This window comes from Papaver somniferum, chromosome 8 (genome assembly GCF_003573695.1).
Source record: "Papaver somniferum cultivar HN1 chromosome 8, ASM357369v1, whole genome shotgun sequence".
Classification (NCBI taxonomy): Eukaryota; Viridiplantae; Streptophyta; class Magnoliopsida; order Ranunculales; family Papaveraceae; genus Papaver; species Papaver somniferum.
In genome coordinates this window covers 136,709,281-136,730,658 of record NC_039365.1, presented here as the reverse complement: position 1 = coordinate 136,730,658, position 21,378 = coordinate 136,709,281, and the positions used below count along the sequence as shown (strand labels likewise).

General features: G+C 36.6%; 2 protein-coding genes across 2 annotated transcripts; both read left to right on the top strand.

Moving 5' to 3' along the window:
- The first annotated feature begins 6,271 nt into the window (after nucleotides 1-6,271).
- LOC113306082 (cullin-1-like) lies at nucleotides 6,272-8,019 on the top strand. The gene is made up of 5 exons (XM_026555068.1): nucleotides 6,272-7,067; nucleotides 7,293-7,376; nucleotides 7,465-7,576; nucleotides 7,676-7,730; nucleotides 7,894-8,019. Exons 1-5 carry the CDS (start codon nucleotides 6,272-6,274, stop codon nucleotides 8,017-8,019), a joined length of 1,173 nt encoding a protein of 390 aa, XP_026410853.1.
- Nucleotides 8,020-14,364: 6,345 nt separating this feature from the next.
- Nucleotides 14,365-20,850, top strand: LOC113303166 (glutamate decarboxylase-like). The gene is made up of 7 exons (XM_026552183.1): nucleotides 14,365-14,469; nucleotides 14,573-14,777; nucleotides 18,721-18,921; nucleotides 19,260-19,474; nucleotides 19,576-19,829; nucleotides 19,929-19,981; nucleotides 20,142-20,850. The coding sequence occupies exons 1-7, from the start codon at nucleotides 14,384-14,386 to the stop codon at nucleotides 20,625-20,627; spliced, it is 1,500 nt and encodes a 499-aa protein (XP_026407968.1). The 5' UTR covers nucleotides 14,365-14,383; the 3' UTR covers nucleotides 20,628-20,850.
- Nucleotides 20,851-21,378: the final 528 nt, after the last annotated feature.

Below are 21,378 nucleotides of genomic sequence, written 5' to 3'. Positions count from 1 at the left end.
CCTTTTAAGGAAGGGAACAATCCGGTGCCCCATAAAAATGAAGTTAACTAAATTAGGCAACGATTGTTACAAACCCTACGCCGGAATAAAGAATTATACAAGACAATGATGAGAGGAGGTCCAAAAGGAGATGCCGTGGTGGCAGTGGAGTACATTGCATTCGAACGTCGCTTACACGGGGATTTAAAGATCACCCAAGAACATTGGATGTCGATGCCCGTTTGCGAGTTTTTAATAGCGGAGACATTTGATTGCGTCGTACATTGTTTCGGGTGGATGGGTAGTAGTTTTACGTACGCGCCTCCAACAAGACCTTGTCATGATGATGTAAAAGATAGAAGACTTGTTATTGGATTTGTTCAAAATTGTCATTTTATCGGCCTCAAACTTAGACCCGGTTGCCCATTACCACCCTTGATAGGTTCAGCCTTTTGGCCTAAATTTGAAAATAATTACGCGATGGATTGGTTGCAAATTATGATACTGAAATGAATCTTTGGCAAGCTTTGAATATGTCGATACCAAGTGGAGAAATATTCGAATTTTCAAGTGATGAGGATGAAGATGATAAGCAAGAGGTTACTGAAGATGATGGGAAAGAGGTTAGTGAAGAGGATGAGATTCGTTTAGGATCTCCATAAAAATATTTTATGGATTTATCCGTGAATTTTGTGTCTTTTGATTTTCGTGTATGATGAGGATGATATTTTGAGTAGAATTGCAGTTACATGTACCCATCAAAACGAAATACTTGAATGATTTACTTTTTTTTTATGGAATGTATCGTGTTTTGGAAATCAGAATCATGAACACAAGAGATGGTTCGGCTTGTAACATTAGTTCAAAGAAAGCCGAACATGACAAAACCCAAAAAATTAGAGTTTTTTTGGTCAGGTTCGGTATGAACAATATTTCAATGAAAGCCGAACTTGACAAAATAAAAAAAAAAAACAAAGTTCCTTTGTCAGGTTCGGCTTGTAAAATTATTTTAATGAAACCTGACAAAACAAAAAAAAAACAGTTCCTTTGTTAAGTTCGGCTTGTAACATTATTTTAAAGAAAGCCAAATCTTTCATGATTCATGAACACAAATATTGTTATATCATTCCAAATAGACTTTTTAAATTCATAGAAAATGTGGATTACATACCCCTTACATAGTAGCCTTACAATAAATTTCTAATAGAATTCTTCTAATATCCTAAACGGGTAATAAGAAACCTTCTAAGAATGTAGTAGTGATCTTTGTATTCGAAATTCTTTCCTTTTTATATTCGCCATTCTTCTAGAGCTCGAAATTCAATCCCAAAGTTTGTTTCACCCTTGAGCCAATATCGACTCACAACCCGAACTAAAGTTATAAAGTCCGAGATATTTTTTTAATAGTTTCAATTCGGCAAAACAAGGACGCACTATCCCGGTTGTGAGGATTACCTATTTCCGTGTTGAAGGCTTTATGAATTCTAACCAAGTAGTACATAATCATCAGACCCTTCACTCTTCGTTCTTCACCCTTCTTTGGATAGTAGGCTACGTAATTAGTGCAAAGAGATAAAACTTCTTCTAGAGTAAAGTCATGAGTTGTGGGTTCCATATTTTTAGTATAGGTGCTTTAGAACTCAATTTAATATGTAGGTATATATATAAGAAAGTTTTACAACGGCTATATATTTCAAAAAAAAAAGAGCCGTTCATAGATTTGTGTGGAACAACGCCAGGGTTCGGTTTATAGGAATTTTGCAATATAAGCCGAATATGTAGATCTAACGGCTAGTTTTCAAATTTTGAAACTTCTTAAAGGTTCGGCGCAACACTAATACTAACGGATAATCCGAACCAAATCTTACAAAGGATTCGGCTTGCAACTGAAAATATAGGACAAGTCGAACCATAATTTTCCAGATTCGGCGCGTAACTGAAATTACAGGATAAGCCGAACCTGGGGTACACAAGATTCGGCTTGAAACTGAAATTACATGTTGAGCCGAACATCATGAATTCCAGGAAAAATATATAATTAATTAACTGTTACGCTATCGATTAAAACATGAAATTCAAGGTTCCACAACACAATCCCAGTTCACTAATGCAACCATTAAAAAGAAAGTTCAGCACCTAAAAGCCAAGGTGTTTGCAACACCATAAAAGTGTACTTAAACTTAAGAAAACATGAAAAGAAACTTGCAAACATAAAAGGGCACTTAACCACGTCTCCTCTTCTTAGTTCCACGACCACCTTTTCTTCCACCTTGGTCTTCATCTTCTGACGCATCATTACCGGGTGGGCCGGTAGTACCACCTCCACTTGTACCTTCACCAACTTGTCGAGACCTCTTAGTGGTAGGCCTTTGTGCGGGTTACTCGGATCCTTGTCCTTTGTTGATGATTGCATCCCACTTCTTGTAGAGGTATTTTTGTTCTTCAACGGTCATAGATGTTTTGCAACTAAGTTTGGCCTTAATTTTCTTTCAACATCTCCCTACCCGCAACAGCCTATTTTTTTCATTTGTCAACAACTTATAACCGTGAGATAGAATACATTTTTACCATAACTAATATATCAAAATAGTATAAAGTGAAGTAGTTCTTACCATTATCTTGAAAGCCTTGATTACTTCTTCGAAAGTAGACTTGTAGGTGACCTTGATTGCCTTCGCCTTCCCCTTATCATCTACCTTCTGACTTTTCTTATTGATAATGAAGGGATGAGAAATTTGGTTATACCAATCCATATATCCCGGATCCTCTTCACATGGATCATCACCTAAAGGTATTAACTTTGACGCATCTAATGTGTGATTGTCTAAATTCTTCCAAAACTCAGGGGTGGGATCAGGATCAAACATTGGTTCGCATGATGAAGTGGTGCTTTTAGTTCCATTACCACTCTTTGGTAACAACCTGAATTTCTCGTCAAACAAAGGAACCTTTTGGACGCATCCTAATTGACGGAGTACTCGCCGAGGATCATATATAATATAACCACCGGGATAAAACAATGGCCCATGGTACATACCTACCGGCATATCCTCATCTTCAACAACTTCATCTTCCTTCTCATATGGTAGAAAAACGACGTCATCAACACCCATTGTGTCTAACGTCTCTCTCAAACTTGCCACCAACTGGCTTTTGTTCCTTTTCTTCGAGTCCTCGTACTCGTACCGTACTGCAGTTGGCTCTGTATCAACCCAATCGATATCCTTTTCAAATGTTTTTTCCAATTTCAAAATTGGGAAATGGTCATATACCCACACCTACATCCAAAGGACCACATTCAAAAATCAAAGGAATTGAAGTGATAGAAACAAGTTTTACTTGGAAACATCAAAGTAAGAATAAAGTTTGTAAACTTAGAGCATTGTTCGGATTATATAGATCAAGTATCATAAGCCGAACCAGATAAGTACCAAGTTCGTCTTACACGATATTATAGTTATAAGCCGAACCACACACTGATTTCCCAGAAGTTACCTGAAGAAAAGTGAAGTTCCCTCCGATGTTTGTACTTGTCAACCTAGGTGCGGCCGCAGGTTGGTCCAGCAGGTAATCTAGCGAAGCCGTTCCCCAAGCATACTTGTTAGCAGTATCAAGATTCTTTACCAATTGGAGATAATTAGCATTTACCTTGTTTCCGGTAAGGTCGGGAAAGATATCTCTACCAAGAGTATAAAGCAAGTAGGCAGTTTCGGTTTGCTTCACTTTGATGTCATCCATTACCAACACCCCTTCCTTTACTCTCTCCTTTGTGTTCTCAAATTCCTTTTTCAAGTTAGTGAGCTTGATCTTCTTATTCTTCTTATTTTTGCCATTAGGTATGAATACGGAATCGACATCTTTAACGGACCGACAAAACTCCAACTCAGTTTTGTATGCATTCCAACCAAAAAAGTCCTCGAACAACTTGTAAATCTCATCCCAACTCATGTCATAAAAATCAGCATCCACACTGACACCCCTTGCTTTAAGGCCTGTAATCTTACTCGCATCATCAGGATTGATTGCCATCTCTTCAAAAGGTAATTGAAATGTGTAAGTTTCTGGAAAAATTCTCTCGGTAAAGGCAAAGGCCGTCACACTATCATATTCCTGATGTCCATAATTAATGGCGGGCCATAAAGCACTGGCTTGTACGTAAGCAACCACCTCAGGATCCTCTTCAGAAAGTTTTCATTTCGCTTCCCTCTAGTGTCTCAATACTCGGACTGCACGGTTGTGATCAGGAGTCTCATAAATTCTCTTCGCCCAAGATTCGGCATAAACAATCAACACATTTCCTCCATCTTCCGGAAGACCATGAGGCAAACCATTTGATCGAGGTGGAATTACGTCACCTTCATCAGGAATGTGTAAACCAGTGATCCGTTGTTCTGCAACGCTCTTCTCTTTCTAGGGTTCTGCAACCTTCTTCCCTTTCTTGTCTTTCTTGGGTATTCCTTGGGGTTGTGTTTCTTGATTATCATCAACTTCTTCATCTTCATCTATTCCTTCTTTTTGTCTTTCATCTCTTACTTGTTCATCTTCTTCTTCTAAAATGCCTCCTTCTAAAATTTTTTCTTACCTCCTCCTCGAGGATCGGGAGTTTTAGAAGTAGAAGGTGTTACCTTCATCTTCTTTCTCTCTTTAGCTGCATTGGTCCTGACACAAGTATGAAAGTTATAAGACTACTTCGAACAACAAAAGAATACAAACTATATGAAATACCAAAAACTTGTCAACAAATAAGAAAGTTCGGCTTACCCGAAATAACACATATGAGCCGGACTATGTCTTAACCTTTTCATTATCTTACACAAAGAGTGGTTCGGCTCGGACGTACAAAATAATTATAAGCCGATTCTATATATTCGGCTCACAACCAATACTATCGAATAAGCCGAACCTATAATTATGAATTGAAACATGTATTCGGCGCAACATGATATCATATAAATAAGCTGATCCTATACACTTGTAAAATTTATGGAATTTTAACAACAATATTCGGCGCAATCGAATAAGCTGAATCTATACTTATGAATTGAAACATATATTCGGCGCAAAATGATGTCATACAAATAAGTTGATCCTATACACATGCAAAATATATGAAATTCAAATAACATTTATTCGGCGCAAAACTAGTACTACCATATAAGCCGATCCTATACACATGCAAAATTTATAAAATTCAAACAACATTTATTCGGCGCAAAACTAGTACTACCATATAAGCTGATCCTATACTCATGCAAATTTTTTGAAATTTCCACAACACAAATTCGGCGCAAATCTAATACCACCGAATAAGCCGATCCTAAATACAAGGCTCTATGTCACTAAGTTCGGCTTAAAACTGATATGCATTCTAAGCCGATTCATATGCAATTTCAGGATTTGGTTTCAAGAACAGTTCAACGCAAATCTAAACTTGATTTTATGCCGAACCCTACCCTGTAACCACCGCACAAACCATATTTTTGATGAATTAAACCAATTATACCAATCAAAAACATAAAATACGAGATGGGTTTGTAGAACTAACCTTCTTATTCTCATTTCAAGAGTTTCTTCTTCTTCACTTTCTTCTTCCGGTTGGATTTGTGGTTCAATTTCAGTTTGTTCTTCACTCTCTAAATCTTCTTCTTAAACATGTTGTTCAATTGATCTATTAGAACGAGATACTTGCTTACGACGACCCATTATATAGATGACTTTAATCGTCGATTAACTTTTCACGAATCGACGATTAAATTTCGGCGATGAAAAAAAAAGAAAGAAGAGAGGGGTTGTTTGGCAATGGAGGAGGAAGAAGAAGAAGGGGGTTGAATAATGAAACTGATTTTGGTGTTATTAGATTTTAGGTTTTTGTATTAGGGTTAGAGATAGATTAGTAATTTAAAAGATTTAAGGGTATATAGATAATTGAACTATCCATAGGATACTTCTTATAAGGTCACCCAAGTTAGGACTAATGTTTTGTATGCCTAGAAAGATTTTGGTATGCCCAAAAACATTTTTTGTTGCTAGGTGTATGCCCAAAAACAGCTTTCTTAAAATATTGGTGCAATTGTGTTGAGTCCCTCCTTTCAGCTCTACCTTGAGTCCTTGACGATAGTATTGAACAAGCAATAGTTTGGGCCGGGCTCACTTTACTAAAATAACTCCTCCTCCTATCGCCTATAAAAACAAGTACACTGAGTCAATAGTATTTCTTTTTTCTTATTCGGTCTTTACTTTACATTTTTGCGCGAGTGTTAGGGTTTTGAGAAAGGATAGTTAGGGCTCAATAATGGGGACGACGAACATCATTGGGTTAGAAGAAGGATGGGAAATCATTCAGAACGAGATTACAAAGCTGATTAATACTCTTGAAGGTGTTCCTGAATCGCCAGACTACGGTTCAATCTACTCAACAGTTTACACTTTGTGCCAACACAAACATATTGAAGGTTATGGTGAAGGGCTTTATGCTAGATATGAAGGTGTTTATAATGATTACTTGCAATCAAAAGTTTTACCAGCCATTCAAGAGAAGAATGATGATGTATCTATGTTGCAGGAATTTGTCAAGAGGTGGGCTAATCACAAGGTTATGGTGAGTAAGCTTTCTCGCTATTTCAATTATATGGATCGCTATTATATTCTTCGAATGAAACTTCCTTGTTTGAAAGATGTTGGGTTTGGTTGCTTTCGTAAAATTGTCTATGAGAAGATGAAAGTGAAAGTTGGAGATGCTGTTGTTGTGTTGATTAATCAAGAACGTGAGGGAACTGAAATTGATAGGGGTTTGGTCAAGAATCTCTTAGAGGTGTTTGTTGAAATTGGGAATGAGAATGGTAAAGATAAGTTGGATTGTTATGTTGATGATTTCGAAACTGCGTTTTTAAGTGACATGGCCGATTATTATACTCGGAAAGGTTTTAAGGAGATTAAGGTTGCAGAATGTTTTCAAAGGGAGAAGGATAGGGTTTCTCACTATTTGCATTCCAGTACTGAGGAGAAGTTGTTTAAACAAGTTCAAGGTCAGGTGTTGCCTGAAAATGCCCAACAAGTTCTTCAAAAGGAGATGCAGTCTGTGAAGCTTGGTGATGACAAATCAACCTGATGATCTCTGGAGGATGCACTGACTTTTTGCTAATATTTAGAAGATGCAGCGGTGGTAGCTGGTAAGTAACAATGATGTATAGGGGAGACATTTTAGAGTAAATGGGTTATGACTATAAATTACTACTGCTTATTTTAGCATCTGCTAAGAGTAAATTACTACTGTTTATTGCCTTTATTTAGTTAATGACTTGATGCTTTAACAGGGATCATTAGTTTTAATGGATTAAAGGTTTCTAAGTATGTTGTCTTGGTTGCTTTGGTTCATGTATGTGTTGTTAGCCATATACGTAACTCAATCTTGACTTACTTCACCATTGTGTTGAAAAATTGGACCATAAGGTCATTGGATGCCTTATGCCTTTCCTCTATCAATAGGGAGAAAATCGAGGCCTCATTTAGATGTTGTTCCCCAAGCTCTTTCTAGTCTGAATGTGCATGCTATGGGTCAGTTACTTTCTTTGTTTCTTTGTGTTGCTGGTAACGCGTGGTAATAATACTTATAGATCGTTTATGTGTGATTAGCATGTTTCTTTACTCAGCAACAGTAAACATTAAATTGATTAACCACTTTGTTTCATGCTGCCAGTTCTGCACAGCAAAACTGTCAAGGCAATGCTGTTCTCAACTGTTTGGCCAAACATGTCTGTCTTTTTTCTATTGTTGTTTGGTTGGAATCAATGCATTATCTATTCTCTTAATGAGAAAACTTAACAAACTAGAAGCTGTATGCTTCAGTGATTTGTTGATATAAGTTTTCTTCTTGAATGCATGTTTTGTTGTTTCGATTTTGTACTGTTGATATAGAGAAATTTACTTGCTCCTTCAGACAATAGTGTTGTAGAGATAGATCTTCTGAGAAAGAGATTAAGTTTAGCTGAAATTTTTATGGAGAATTTGACTTTAGTCACCTCACTTTCACCCACCGACTAATCCCCCACTTTTCCTTTTTTTTTTCTTTCTAAAACTGTATCTGGTTCAGTGTTTGATATGGGATCTTGGAAAGTAGGCAATGATATTATTACTTCGTATAGCCACATTCGCTATCCTTGTACAAGACTATTGCGCATAAGTTAAAATATCTAAAATTCGGGGTCTATGCTGGAACAGATCGTGCTGTGTTTTTTCTGGAAATGTTAGGAATTGTTTGGATCTTAAAATTTGCGAATCTGATTAACTAATGTACCTTTTAAGATTTTGCTAAGCTGTCTGAATTTGCAGTATTTAGTTAGATTAACTAATGTACGCTGGTTCAAATCTGGAATTGAACCATTTAAAACTTCGTCCCATTTTTAAAGGGAAACTTTTTTGTGGGCGGAGCTTACACTGCCCTGCTCCGCAAACATATTTTACTATAAATCTGTAGGAAAAAATAGGCGTTGTCCCAAAAATGTTGGATTAGTCAGTGGTTGATAGTGAGATGGTCAGATGGCTAAGCAAGTTAGTACTGCACTCTTGTGTGTTGTTGCTATGGCGAATGACTCCATGTAGTGCGTTGCTAAACTAGACGAGGACCAACACCAACATGCCTAGGCTTTAAACCATGCTTCAAAAGAGATATGTTCACTTTTTTCAATTTAGCTTTTGTAGAAATGGAGTATGAAGGATGGGTTTTAGGGAACCTTTGGCGTTGGCAGTCTGCAACTCAATACAATCCTTTGATGGTATAAAGGATGTCCTATTAGTTATAAGCCTGGTACCTTCATATATTATTAGCTGGAAGAGCTTTTTTTTTCTTCCCCTGAGCCGGTAATAGTATTGCCTATGGGGTCAACGCTTCTTTGTTTCTTTATGTTGGTTGGGGTATAATGTCCATTTTTTGGGTTAGGCAAACAAAAATTGTAGTGGGCTAGTGGTAGATTTAGGACAAGGTATAACTTAGACCTAGGGGTGTGCAACGGACGGACGGTTACAGATTAGGAGTCACCCGCAACCAAACCGTTAAAGTTGCGGATTTGAAAAATTGAACCGTAACCGGCCCAATCAGCCGCGGATTTGACTTCTGCGGATCAACGGATTGTACGGACCGAATGCGGATTAACCACGAATTTAGCCAAAATAAAATAAAAAAAATACTAGTATAGAAACCAGAATTTTAATACAGACGACACTTAATACAAAAGAGTACTAACACGATTTCAATTGGCGATAGTTCCATTTTAGATTATGGCTTTAACTTGTTCATTTTCTTCCCCACATGAGTTGGTTGGTTGTGACTTTCATACACTAGCATTGACTTCTTAAATGCCCACCAAACATAAGATGCAACTCCTGGCACAAACAAATATTTATGATTGTAAAGTTGTAGCCTTAAGAACTGAGCAATTATATAAGGTGATCATGATACTTCCCTTTCCATGTAAATTGAACATACTTTCATAAACAAAAGAGTTTCAAACTAATCTCCCCCACTTCCAAAAAAAAACTCAACCAAGGGAAGCAAAGTACATAAGGTGGTGTTTCCTAACTACAACCATGCATATCATAAACAAAAACTACTAATAAGTAATAACTTGAAGCAAACTAACAATTGAATTAACATAATCATCAAACTAACAATTGAATTAACACAATCATCAAAATTTACTAATAAGTTTTATGAAATTCCTTCATTACCCTAGAGTGCGGATAAGTCCGTGGATTTACAAAATCAACCGCAACCAAACCGCTAAACCTTGCGGATTTGAGAACTCATTTGTGACCGGCTCATAGACTCTTGCGGATTGGTTTTCATCCGCAATTTTGTGGACGGTTGCGGATGAAATCCGCGGTTCCGGATTGTATGCACACCCCTTTAGACCTTGAAATGCAGATTTTTGTTAAATTCTTGGGCCTTGAAATGTAAATTTTTGATAGAAAAATTAGTTGTTTGGTAATTACTATAATTGGTTGTGAGCTCATAATCAACTATCCAACCCATAATTCATTGTACGAGTGTTTGTTAAAACTTATAATAATTAATTATTTTAATTATAATTGAAAAAACTCATCATATTCATATATATATATAAAATAGTTGCTTTTAAAAATTATCATAATTAATTATTTTTAACAAAAAATTGATTTGAGTTTTTTCTTCTTTTTTTTCTCTAAACTATTAAATGGAGAGATAAATCAACAATAATGGATTAATAAAAATAATCCTAAATTCTCGTTCTTTTTTTTGTTGTTTAAGATAATCAATAAACTAAAATGGTATTTTTGAAAATGTATTATAGAAATGATATATTGTCCTCGTTTAGTTGGGGCCCCTAAATACAATTAGGGGCCTCACACTACAAGACGAAAAAGGTCATGAAATAACAATTTGTGGTTAACCTTTATCCCAATATTTTTTAAATGTCCAATCTACCCCTAAATAATTAGTGTTAATTAAAATCAGATTTAGGAGTTAAAATTTGTATGTGTCTGTGTGTGTGTTGAGAAGAAGAAGAGAAGTTTTTGTGGGAAAAATTAGGGTTTTTAGAAATGAGTGATTGTAGTGGAGGAAATGATGTTGGTGAAGCTTCAAATAACAAACATGATTGTGTTGATGGTGAGATTGTCTCAACTAATCCTATGGATTGGATGTTTGATGAAGAGATGTTAATAGAGGAAGCCATGAATATTGGTGCAAATGAAGATTCCATTGCTCAAAATGAAGGAACCAACCCTCAAAATGAGGAACCCGAAGCTCAAAACAATCAGGTAAACAACTTATACCCTTCGATTTTGTTGCTCCAAGTGGTCGAATCATCCACACTATGGAACAACTCAGTGTAAGGGTCTTCATAGTCGGGGGGTGTATACCCAAACGACTCTCTAGTGTCGTCACTTTATTGGCACTACCAATGACGACTCAAACCTGCAACTTTTCCAGGTTATGAAAAATCGTTAGGTTGGTCTGATAAACATTGACGACTCAAACCTGCAACTTTTCCAGGTTATGAAAAATTGTTAGGGTGGTCTGATAAACATTGACGACTCCAGCTAGCTAGCTGGATCACTTAGCATCGTTACTTTGTTTTGTTTATACCAAGACGACTCTAAAACCAAAAACTCTTTGTAAATGTAACTCTTAGGGTCGTCATTTGTGTAATCATATTCAATAACGACACTAACCAACCATTTCATAGATAGCTTAGAGTCGTCATTTCCGACATCTATAACAATAACGACTATGAAGGAGTCGTTATTCTGCTATATATATAGTTGACGACCCTTAAGCTACCACAGTATAAAATCCTATCAGCTTCAGAGTCCTTATTCATTCTAGCCAACATTTAAACAAAGAACTTCAAACAACATTCTAAAATCTTAGGAAAGCAAAATAATTTTAATAAACCATCCAAATCAAAACCCAAGTATCTAATGGACAAAATAGTTGCATCTAAGAAAAGTTAAGAAACATAAGTTCAAGTCAAAAGTAACATAAAACATAAGTTCATTTCGACAGCAACCCCTAGTACCTCCCTGATCGGCTAACTTTCCATCTTCTATTAGGACCCTGAGTTGCACAGCCCCCTGGGGAACCACCATCTTCTCTACTGCCTTGTTCATCAAGTGGATGATGGCTACTTTATCCCTGTTCAACACGTTCTTCTCCTAGTTGGATACGTGTTTTCTTGGTCCTCTTACCTTCCTTAGCCAGCTCAGCAAATATTTTCTTTGCATTGGGATTTTCAACGTGTCTGCAGTTTTCAACATACCGACGTTGTTTGTCAGGATCGAACACTTCCCCTTTGTCGGCCGAGCAACACAGTGCGTTTGAAAAAAGATTCATTCGTTCCCTCTATTTTCATTCAAATACAAATTCACATTAACAAACTTATATTTGTATGTAGATGACGATGACAATTACAATTACAAAAATAAATACTCACCACAAGCTTAAGAATGGTAGAATCATCCTCTTCATCCTCCTTATCACCAGCATCATTACCATCATCATCATCATCCTTATCACCACTACCACCACCATTTCCATCATCCTCCTCATAATCATCATTGCGTTCATCCTCCTCCTCCTCAATCTCCAAATCCTCCCTACCACCACCACCATCACCTCGACCAGAACCACTGTTACCAGCATGACCATCATCATCACAAACGACCCTTCAACATAAATGACGACTCCAAATTAGATCATGACGATTCTCAAATACATAATGACGACTCTACTTCTTTTAGATAACGACCCTTTTAATTATTTGGACAGTAAACAAGTTATTTATAATATAGAGCCGTTAGATTCTAAAAATGGGTCGTCATAAGGAATCGTTTATGGTTTATATATTAAAACTAACGACCCTTTCATTATTTTGGACAGAGAGGTAGTTTTGTATGATATAGAGTCGTTTGGCAATAAAATAGGTCGTCAACATGAATTATCATCGGGGTACTTAAAACATCATACTCTCTAACCTATGGTCGTTATCTCCCTCAGCATAAACATTAACGATTTTTCATAATATCAACATGCAGATGAAAAATCATTAAGGAATAAGGACTTAGATTATGACGATCCTAGAACTGAAACTGCAATTTTGCAGTTGATTTCATAATATCAAAACGCAGATGAAAAATCGTTAAGGAATAAGGACTTCGACTATAACGACCTTAGAACTGAAACTGCAATTTTGCAGTTGAAAACCTAATTTTTCAATCAGAAAATCAAATCAAACGCAAACCCAAGTTATATTAGGGGGTTATAGTTCACATACCTTTTGATTGGAGCCATACGTTTCTCCGATTCCGCCTATTAGTACGTGCCATTTTTGTAGTAAAAGCTAATTGTGCCATGTTTGAAAGAAAAAAAAAATTCGGATCGTTAATGGCGGAGGAGGGAGGAGAGAGAGGAATAGGGGAGGAGAAGAAGAGTTTTTTGTTTAAATAGGAAATGAAATTGGGGGCCTTCGGTTAAGGGCTGATAGGATTTTTAGTTTAGTTATTAGGGAATGACATAATAGTATTTTCGCCACCTTTTGAAACCCCCTATAACTTTTGGTGTGGGAAACATATTGGTCAGGGCCCCTAATTGTTTTCTGGGGCCCCAATTAAATGAGGTATAATGTGGTCGGATCCATGCTCATCTTTCTTATTACCTAGGGGCGTGCAGAAAAACCGAAACCCCGGATTTCATCCGCCACCGTCCGCAAAATTACGGGTGAAAACCAATCCACAAGAGTCTATGGGCCGGTCACGGTTGAGTTTTCAAATCCGCAAGGTTTAGCGGTTTAGTTGCGGTTGGTTTTGTAAATCCGCGGATTCATCCGCACCGCAAGGGAGTAAATAAGAAATGAGAAGGAAAAAAAACATGATTGCGAGAAGTGGTAGGGGGAAAACCTGGCCGCATACAGGGCATAAGGGGCTCCTCTCCGTCCATTCGAGGATGCAGGAAAGGTAATAGTGATGATGGCAGTTGGTGGGAATCTTTGGGTTATCCGATTCATAACCTGCAATTTTACAAGTAGATTGATACCGAAGGATGCAGCAGATATTAAGATATTGGTTGGTGGTAGTAGTAGCAGTGCACTTACCATAGAAACAAGTAGGGCAATAATTGTCATCGTCAGTTAGTGAATCACATCTCTTGATTTCCTTGGGTGAATCAACTTGGGTTTCATTATGGCAGTCAGTTGCAGGGACTCTATTAGTGGTACTTTTAAGGTTATCAGATAGCTTGAATGTTTGATTCAGACTACCGGCATCAGTTACTGGTAGAAATTGTTGTTGTGGTGGTTGTTGTTGTTGGAGCTGTTGCTGCTCCTGTTGTTGTCGTTCTTGTTCTAGTTGCTGTTGAAGCTGTAGCTGTTCGTTGCTAAAAAAAAGCACAATACTATTTTGTGTTAAATTTTAAATTATGAACTTAGTATTTATTTTTTTTAATGATTAAATCCGTGGTTAATCTGCAACCGGCCCGTATCATCCGTTGATCCGCGGATGTGAAATTCACGCGTGATTGGATCAGACACGGTTGGATTTTTCAGATCCGCAACTTTGACGGATTGGTTACGGGTGACCCCTAATCCGCAACCGTCCGTCCGTTGCACACCTTTCTTTTCCTTTTATGCAAATAGTGTAATGTTTCTTGTGCTTTCATGTAATATACTACGTTGCCAAAACGCGTTATTAAACTTTTATTATTGTGTAATGTGTTATTATCGGAAAAGTCATATTCCGACTTTTGTGTACTTCCTTCCTCATTCTTTTCTCTTCTGGACTTTTTTGTTTTGTGTCTCTATATAAAGACGGCATTGGTTTTTCGTTAATTCGTTGTACATTTTCCTTCTTCTCCAAATCTCAAAAACTTTTAAAGATGGTTCTATCCAAAGCAGAATCTCATTCTGATGCTTCGGTTCACTCAACTTTTGCATCCCGCTATGTTCGTACTATCCTTCCCAGGTACAATTAACAACAACCATAACAACAATCGATCTTTTAGTCAGATTTATGTTTTACAATTAAGCAAATTATAACTGATCTGATTTGTTTGTGCTATTACTAGATTTAAGATGGGGGAGGATTCCATCCCTAAAGAAGCAGCATATCAGATCATTAACGATGAGCTGATGTTAGATGGTAATCCTAGATTGAATCTGGCTTCCTTCGTCACCACTTGGATGGAACCTGAATGTGATAAACTCATCATGGATTCTATTAACAAGAATTACGTTGACATGGATGAATACCCTGTTACTACTGAATTGCAGGTATCATCTCCATTACCACTACTTTTCTGACTTAATTAATTAATTATTCTCGTATGTAATTTATACATCCCACTAGTAAGGCCACGACACGCACGACAATTCCGTATCCTCTTTAATAAAAGACTCCTGATCTCGAAAACTCGTGGGTATTGGTTCAACCCAACTACTAGAATTACCAACAGCATGCGCATCAAAACCGTTTAAAGGTGAGATATGTCATTACCCGCCATTCTCTGGACTTCACTCGGTTCAGATCTCTGCCTGTTTTCTCCGCCTTTTTGAATGGGAAAATCAAGTTTGATTTTGTAAACTACCAACTCCCTGTGAAACAGGATCCGAAGAACCCTACCAAAAATAAACAATTTTTTCCGAAGAATCTTAATAATTTTCTTATAAAAGAAAAAGAATCTTAATTATTATTAATTTGTTAATATATGTTATTTTCAGTCGTTCTCAATAAGTGATTGGTTGATCCGGTATAACTGGTGTAGGTAGTTGGTTATTTAAGGAACCCTGGGGAATCTCATATTGTTGATGTACCAGTTGTGGCTGCAATTGTCTTAATTATGCTTTAGTGCCCAGTGGAATAATAGCCAATGACTTTAGCAGCGAGATCATTCCTTCGTACAAGTTGCAAGAAAAGAATATACCACTACACGACTTATTGCGAGTATAGAGTATACATGTTTTTAGAGGAAAAAAATTTGTGGTCAGTGTATAATTTCTTTTAAAAGACACAGGTGAGACTGAAAAATAAATGCGGATAGAAAAAAAATGATTATACTGAGATTGGGCATTAGGTCACTGCAGCAGCATCACCCGTTCCTTTTTAGACTTGCGGTAAAAAAAAAAGTGCTTGGAATCGTGCATTCTAGGTTTGGTGCATAATTCCTAGCTTATATATACTCATGAAAACACCAGCTATTTTGTTCTTCTTTTTAGTTTTTCTTAAAGTTTTCTGTTTTTCTTGTTAACACTTTGGTATATGAGTTGTAAATGTTAGTCCGAAGACTCTTGCCATGAGCAAAAATAAAACCAAATAATTTGTACAATAACCTTAATGAACATTCCTCATCTATCATAGTACCACAATAAATAAAAACAATAATGAAAGAGTAGAAAATAATCGCTAAAGTTCAGGGAACACCTCACATGGAGCTGTACCCGGTGGTAGGGTTAGCTCTATATGAACTGAGATTAAGGGAGTTTTGAGCAGCCGGACCCATCCATTGACTATATAAATATACAACATTCACCTTTAATTTTTTTCCCCACTACCATTACAACTTTCAGGTCCCACATCACGACTGGAGACTGAGACTTTTTGAATAGATAGGTTTTGACGTAATTTATGGCTAAAGTATTGTATGTGCTAAAGAGTCATAGACTAATTCATTCTTATTGTCTGGTGATTGTATTCCAACGAACTTGCCAAGTCCTGCAATTTTAAAAACTCAGACCCTTCGGTGGGATTTCCTGGCTTTCGATTTGCCTGCAATTTAAAACCCCAGACCCTTTGGTGGGACTTCCTGGAATTCCATTTGCAAAATGGAAAGGAAAAGAGAAAAAAAGAAAGAAATTTGTCTCGAGGCCCCATCTACTGAACATTTAGGCAGAATTTTGGTGGAGTTTCTAACCCTGCCTAATGGTTCAAAGTCTGCCCAAGGCTGGGAAGGTAACTCTGATTTCAAGCAGTTCAGAAATCAAGTTATCTTTGTTAACGGGCATACAACAGCGTGGATGCTTAATGCTGTGCGTATGTTCACCATAAACTAGAACGGGAGGACTTGGTATTAATGCGGAAACCTTGAAAACTATTAGCTGCCTGAAACGTCTAATTACCGGACGAATATGGTTTTCATTTTATCTCTTTCTTGCTTCGATCTTCCACTACAATGAGTTTCTTGCTCCATCCTAATTGCCAAGTTGGACCCAGACGAAATCTGTTTTGAGGCATGCTGATTTTTTTTGAGGAATATTAAATAATGATACCATTTAAGATATGCTTATAAGGGATGTCCTAGTCGTGATGAAATTATTAGGTTATGCTTCAATTAAATTAACAACCTAAACTAAAACTAATCAAAATCAGTTCAATTTTTCTTCTTCTCATCTCTCGCAGCCGAACTATTCCTTGCATAAACGTTGAAATTTTTTTCGCTGCCGATTAACCATACAAATCAAGCAAGTTCTCAACAAAAGTAAAGAACTAATCCAATTCAGCGACGTTGGAAGGAGATATTCAAATCTCGATTACTCTACAATTATATTAGAAGATATTTCCTACAAACCCATCTTGTTTTTCATTGTTTTTACATCGTTTGATCGATGAAATACGATTTCTTAGATGAAATTAGAAGGGGGTTCGGCTGAGATATTAGAGCCAGACCTAGCTTTATTCTTCGTTTTTTGTTTATCAGAAGATCAGTTCGGCTGATCTGGCAATATCAATTTTAAGCCAAACATAAGTTATAGTTTAGGGAAACATTATGTTCGGCTAATTCGACTTTGCTAGGTTTTCAGCCGAACCTTTGACTTGGCTAAGTTATTGAATTCATTGAAGCTCGGCTGATTCTATTTCGCTATGTGTTAAGCCGAACCTTCTGATAACTTAAGTTTTTTTTGGAAGTTGAACTACAAGGTTCTGCTAAACATAAGTTAGCCGAACATTTCTCTGAAACTCGCCATTTTCATTAAACCAGGAGGTTCGGCTGAAATCTATTATAGTACGAATCATCCGACCCACATATATTTACAAAATCCTAAGGTTCGGCTGTAGACTAGGAGCCGAACCGTTCTTCGCGCCAAGTTCTGCTTCCAAAATAGCAGTCGAACCTGTTGAATTCCGAATTTTTTTTGTAAACATTCAATTTTTTTTTGAAGATTAGAAGCTAAAAAAAAAAAAAGATATTTCTTCATCATTTGGAATCACCTATTTTGAATCGAAATAATCTCAAAAACCTAGTTTTCCTTTTTTTCTTCTTCCTCCTCTCAGAAAAATTGATTTCTCTACTAATATAACATTAGTAACTTAACTTAATAAAAAAAAATTGATTTCTCTACTAATATAACATTAGCAACTTAACTTAATCAAAAAAATTGATTTCTCTACTAATATAACATTAGCAACTTAACTTAATCAATTAATTAACATTACGGCCTTGTTTGGCAAAATTTATAATTATCTATTTATGATTATAGATAATCAAAAATAGATAAATGATTTTAGTATAATCATTTTTATAATAAATTTTCACAAACACCTTTATCAAATAATTGATTATCTTTAAAAAATGCTCCCTAAAAGTAGTGGAAAAAATAATGATCTAGAACTTTTTTCTAAGTTCCCTAGTGTTTTTTTAACCCTCTCTTGATAGTTTTAGAAAATAAGAGGAATAAACACCACTCAATTTTATTAAGAAAAAATAATTGATTATAATAATTTTTAAACAACTTTTTTTCTGTTTATGGAAATAATGGATTTTTTCAATTATGATTAAAATAAGCAATTATTATAATGGTTACCAAACGCATATAGAATCCATTATAATCTGCATAATGGATTATGGGATGATAATCCATTAAAATAATGGTTACCAAACAACCCCAACTAATTAATCATAATCATTAATTATTATCATTAAAAATAATTAAATAAGGATATACTTGCCATTATTAAAAATGGGTGGATAAGGGGTGATGGTCTTTTTTGTCTAGTGACCCTTTTTGTCACCATTTGGTATGCCTCAAAAAAAAAAACAGTATGGCTCAAAACAGGTTTCCCCTAGACTAGACAGAGCTGATTCAGCTGAATAAAACTTTGTCTTTGGGCTCTCAAAGTCCAAGCCCACAAAGCCAGTAAGATTTAATAAGCTGTTCATAAAAAATGGGCGTTTATATGCCACATTTAACTTTAAGCGGTTGTATATTTGAATTTATGCAGAACCGATGTGTGAATATGATTGCACGTCTCTTTAACGCCCCACTTGAGGAAGCAGAGGCTGCTGTAGGAGTTGGTACGGTTGGATCATCTGAGGCTATCATGCTTGCTGGATTAGCATTTAAACGTAGGTGGCAAAACAAGATGAGGGCTGAGGGTAAGCCTTGCGACAAACCTAACATTGTCACTGGGGCCAACGTTCAGGTATCGTATATATTGTACTGGTCTCACACTCCATTTCTGAGTAACAGATCCATGACCCAATTACCTATACACATGCACCTCATCTGCTCGGCCTTTACTGAATGTGGGAGGACATAAAGCGAGTCTGCATAGCTGCACTTCTTTTTGTTTCTCACTAGTTACACTGCAGCATTGTTCATCATGGACTATAGCTCCCTGACTCATTTATTGGTTATGGTGCACTTAGTACAGAACTAAATGAGAGAATCAGCGGGAAGTGTTATTATCTTGTGATTAGTCCGATGATTATGATGACATAAGTTTCTCTGATAAGGATATGGTGCATACATCTTATGTAGGTTTGTTGGGAGAAATTTGCAAGGTATTTTGAGGTTGAACTCAAAGAAGTGAAACTGAGTGAGGGATATTACGTGATGGATCCAGAAAAAGCTGTTGAAATGGTGGACGAAAATACCATATGTGTTGCTGCTATTCTTGGTTCAACTCTGAATGGAGAATTTGAAGACGTTAAGCTCTTGAACGATCTCTTGGTCGAGAAGAATAAGGAGACTGGGTACATCGTTTACGTGGTGTCTGTTTTGGTATATTTGATTTTAGCTCCAAACTAAATTTAGAATGAGACTCACGTTAGTTTTGTTTGTTAACATTGAATAGATGGGACACCCCAATCCATGTAGACGCTGCAAGTGGTGGATTTATTGCACCGTTCATCTACCCAGAATTGGAATGGGATTTTCGATTGCCATTGGTGAAGAGTATAAATGTTAGTGGACACAAATACGGTCTTGTTTATGCCGGGATAGGTTGGGTTATCTGGAGGACCAAAGAAGACTTGCCAGAAGAACTCATTTTTCATATCAACTACTTGGGAGCTGATCAACCTACTTTCACTCTCAATTTCTCCAAAGGTATATTTAGATCACATGAATGTAACGATAGTATGTATACGAGTCTGAATTTATTCAACCTTAGGCTCCTATAATGTTTCTTGTTTTCGTCAAATGAAGGATCCAGCCAAATTATTGCTCAGTACTACCAACTGATCCGTCTGGGTTATGAGGTTTGTAAAATCTTGAGAGTTTCTTTAAATTTGAAGTTTGTTCCTTCTTAGGGAACTCTTATCAAGCACAAGGGCATGCGTCTTCGGATCATCCTTCTATGACCTCCACAAATGGTAGTATAGATTACTAATAATGTTTTTGTTTGTTATTCACGATTAGGGCTATCGGAACATTATGGAGAACTGCAGCGAGAATGCGCTAGTTCTCAAAGAAGGACTTGAGAAAACTGGCCGCTTCAACATAATATCCAAAGACATCGGTGTTCCCTTGGTAGCTTTCTCTCTCAAGGACAATACTCAGCATAACGAGTTTGAAATATCTGACAGCTTAAGACGGTTTGGATGGATTGTTCCAGCTTACACCATGCCACCTAATGCGCAGCACGTAACGGTTCTACGTGTTGTTATACGTGAAGATTTTTCTCGTACCCTTGCTGAACGTTTAGTGAGTGACATCGAAAAGGTAATGCATGAGCTTGATGCACTCACAGCTAGAGTTACTTCAAAAATATTAGTTACCAAGGAGAAGAAAGAAAACGATGTCAATGTTACTGTAGTGAAGAAGACTGAACTGGAAACTCAGAGAGAAATTACCGATGCTTGGAAGAAGTTCGTCAAGGCCAGGAAGACTAATGGTGTCTGCTAGATAAACTACCACAATATATATATAAATATAAAAGCATGCTCTTATAAGCATCTCTTTTATTGTCGTAGTATTTTGTTTGCTTGTTGTTTTTCTTTTCTGTTTGCCTTTGCGCAATTTATTTATGTCATCTCCATATTTTCGACTGTCACCTATTTGGGTTGTGTAATGCCGCTATATTAAAGTGACTATGGTATTATGAAAAAAATTCCCCTTCATTTTCCAATTATTTTGGTAGAAAATTAGCATGACACTACTACCCTTATAGCATGTTTGGTTCAAGGAATCGAACGTTAGGTAGTCACATTTTTAGGGAATGAACCCAATTCTTTGAACAAATAAGGCAAATAAACTTTGTGTAATTAAGATTTTTGATTCCTAGGAATCTAATTTCTTCCAAAGTAATAGTAGATTTCCATTAAACCGGTCATATAGTGCAATAGAATTGGACTTTGGGTAAAAACAAAAGTGATTGACGCTCAACCAAACGTTAATTATTTGGATTTGAATTCAGTTCAAAAAATTGTAAAAAAAGAGACAGGTTGTGCTGATGACGTGGCAAGGTGATGTTCAAGCGAAGTAAATCTTTAGTAAATCTGAAGTAAGAGCTATAATCCATCTGGACCTACTAATGAGGTAAAGGATTTTCCTCTATTGGAATTTGATCGAGATAAAGAAATCTCAAAAACTCAAGGGGTTTTGACGGATAAACTTTTTTAAGGATTGGAAATTCGTCTTCATTATCGCGCATGAA

Bases quoted from the DNA above. Each gene is read 5' to 3' on its own strand.
- LOC113306082 (XM_026555068.1), top strand. From the start codon at position 6,272: ATGGGGACGACGAACATCATTGGGTTAGAAGAAGGATGGGAAATCATT. The intron at 7,377-7,464 runs GTAACTCAATCT...CTCTATCAATAG, and splicing joins ATGTGTTGTTAGCCATATAC to GGAGAAAATCGAGGCCTCAT. The intron at 7,577-7,675 runs GTAATAATACTT...TCATGCTGCCAG, and splicing joins TGTGTTGCTGGTAACGCGTG to TTCTGCACAGCAAAACTGTC.
- LOC113303166 (XM_026552183.1), top strand. From the start codon at position 14,384: ATGGTTCTATCCAAAGCAGAATCTCATTCTGATGCTTCGGTTCACTCA. The intron at 19,475-19,575 runs GTACATCGTTTA...AACATTGAATAG, and splicing joins GAGAAGAATAAGGAGACTGG to ATGGGACACCCCAATCCATG. The intron at 19,982-20,141 runs GTTTGTAAAATC...ATTCACGATTAG, and splicing joins TGATCCGTCTGGGTTATGAG to GGCTATCGGAACATTATGGA.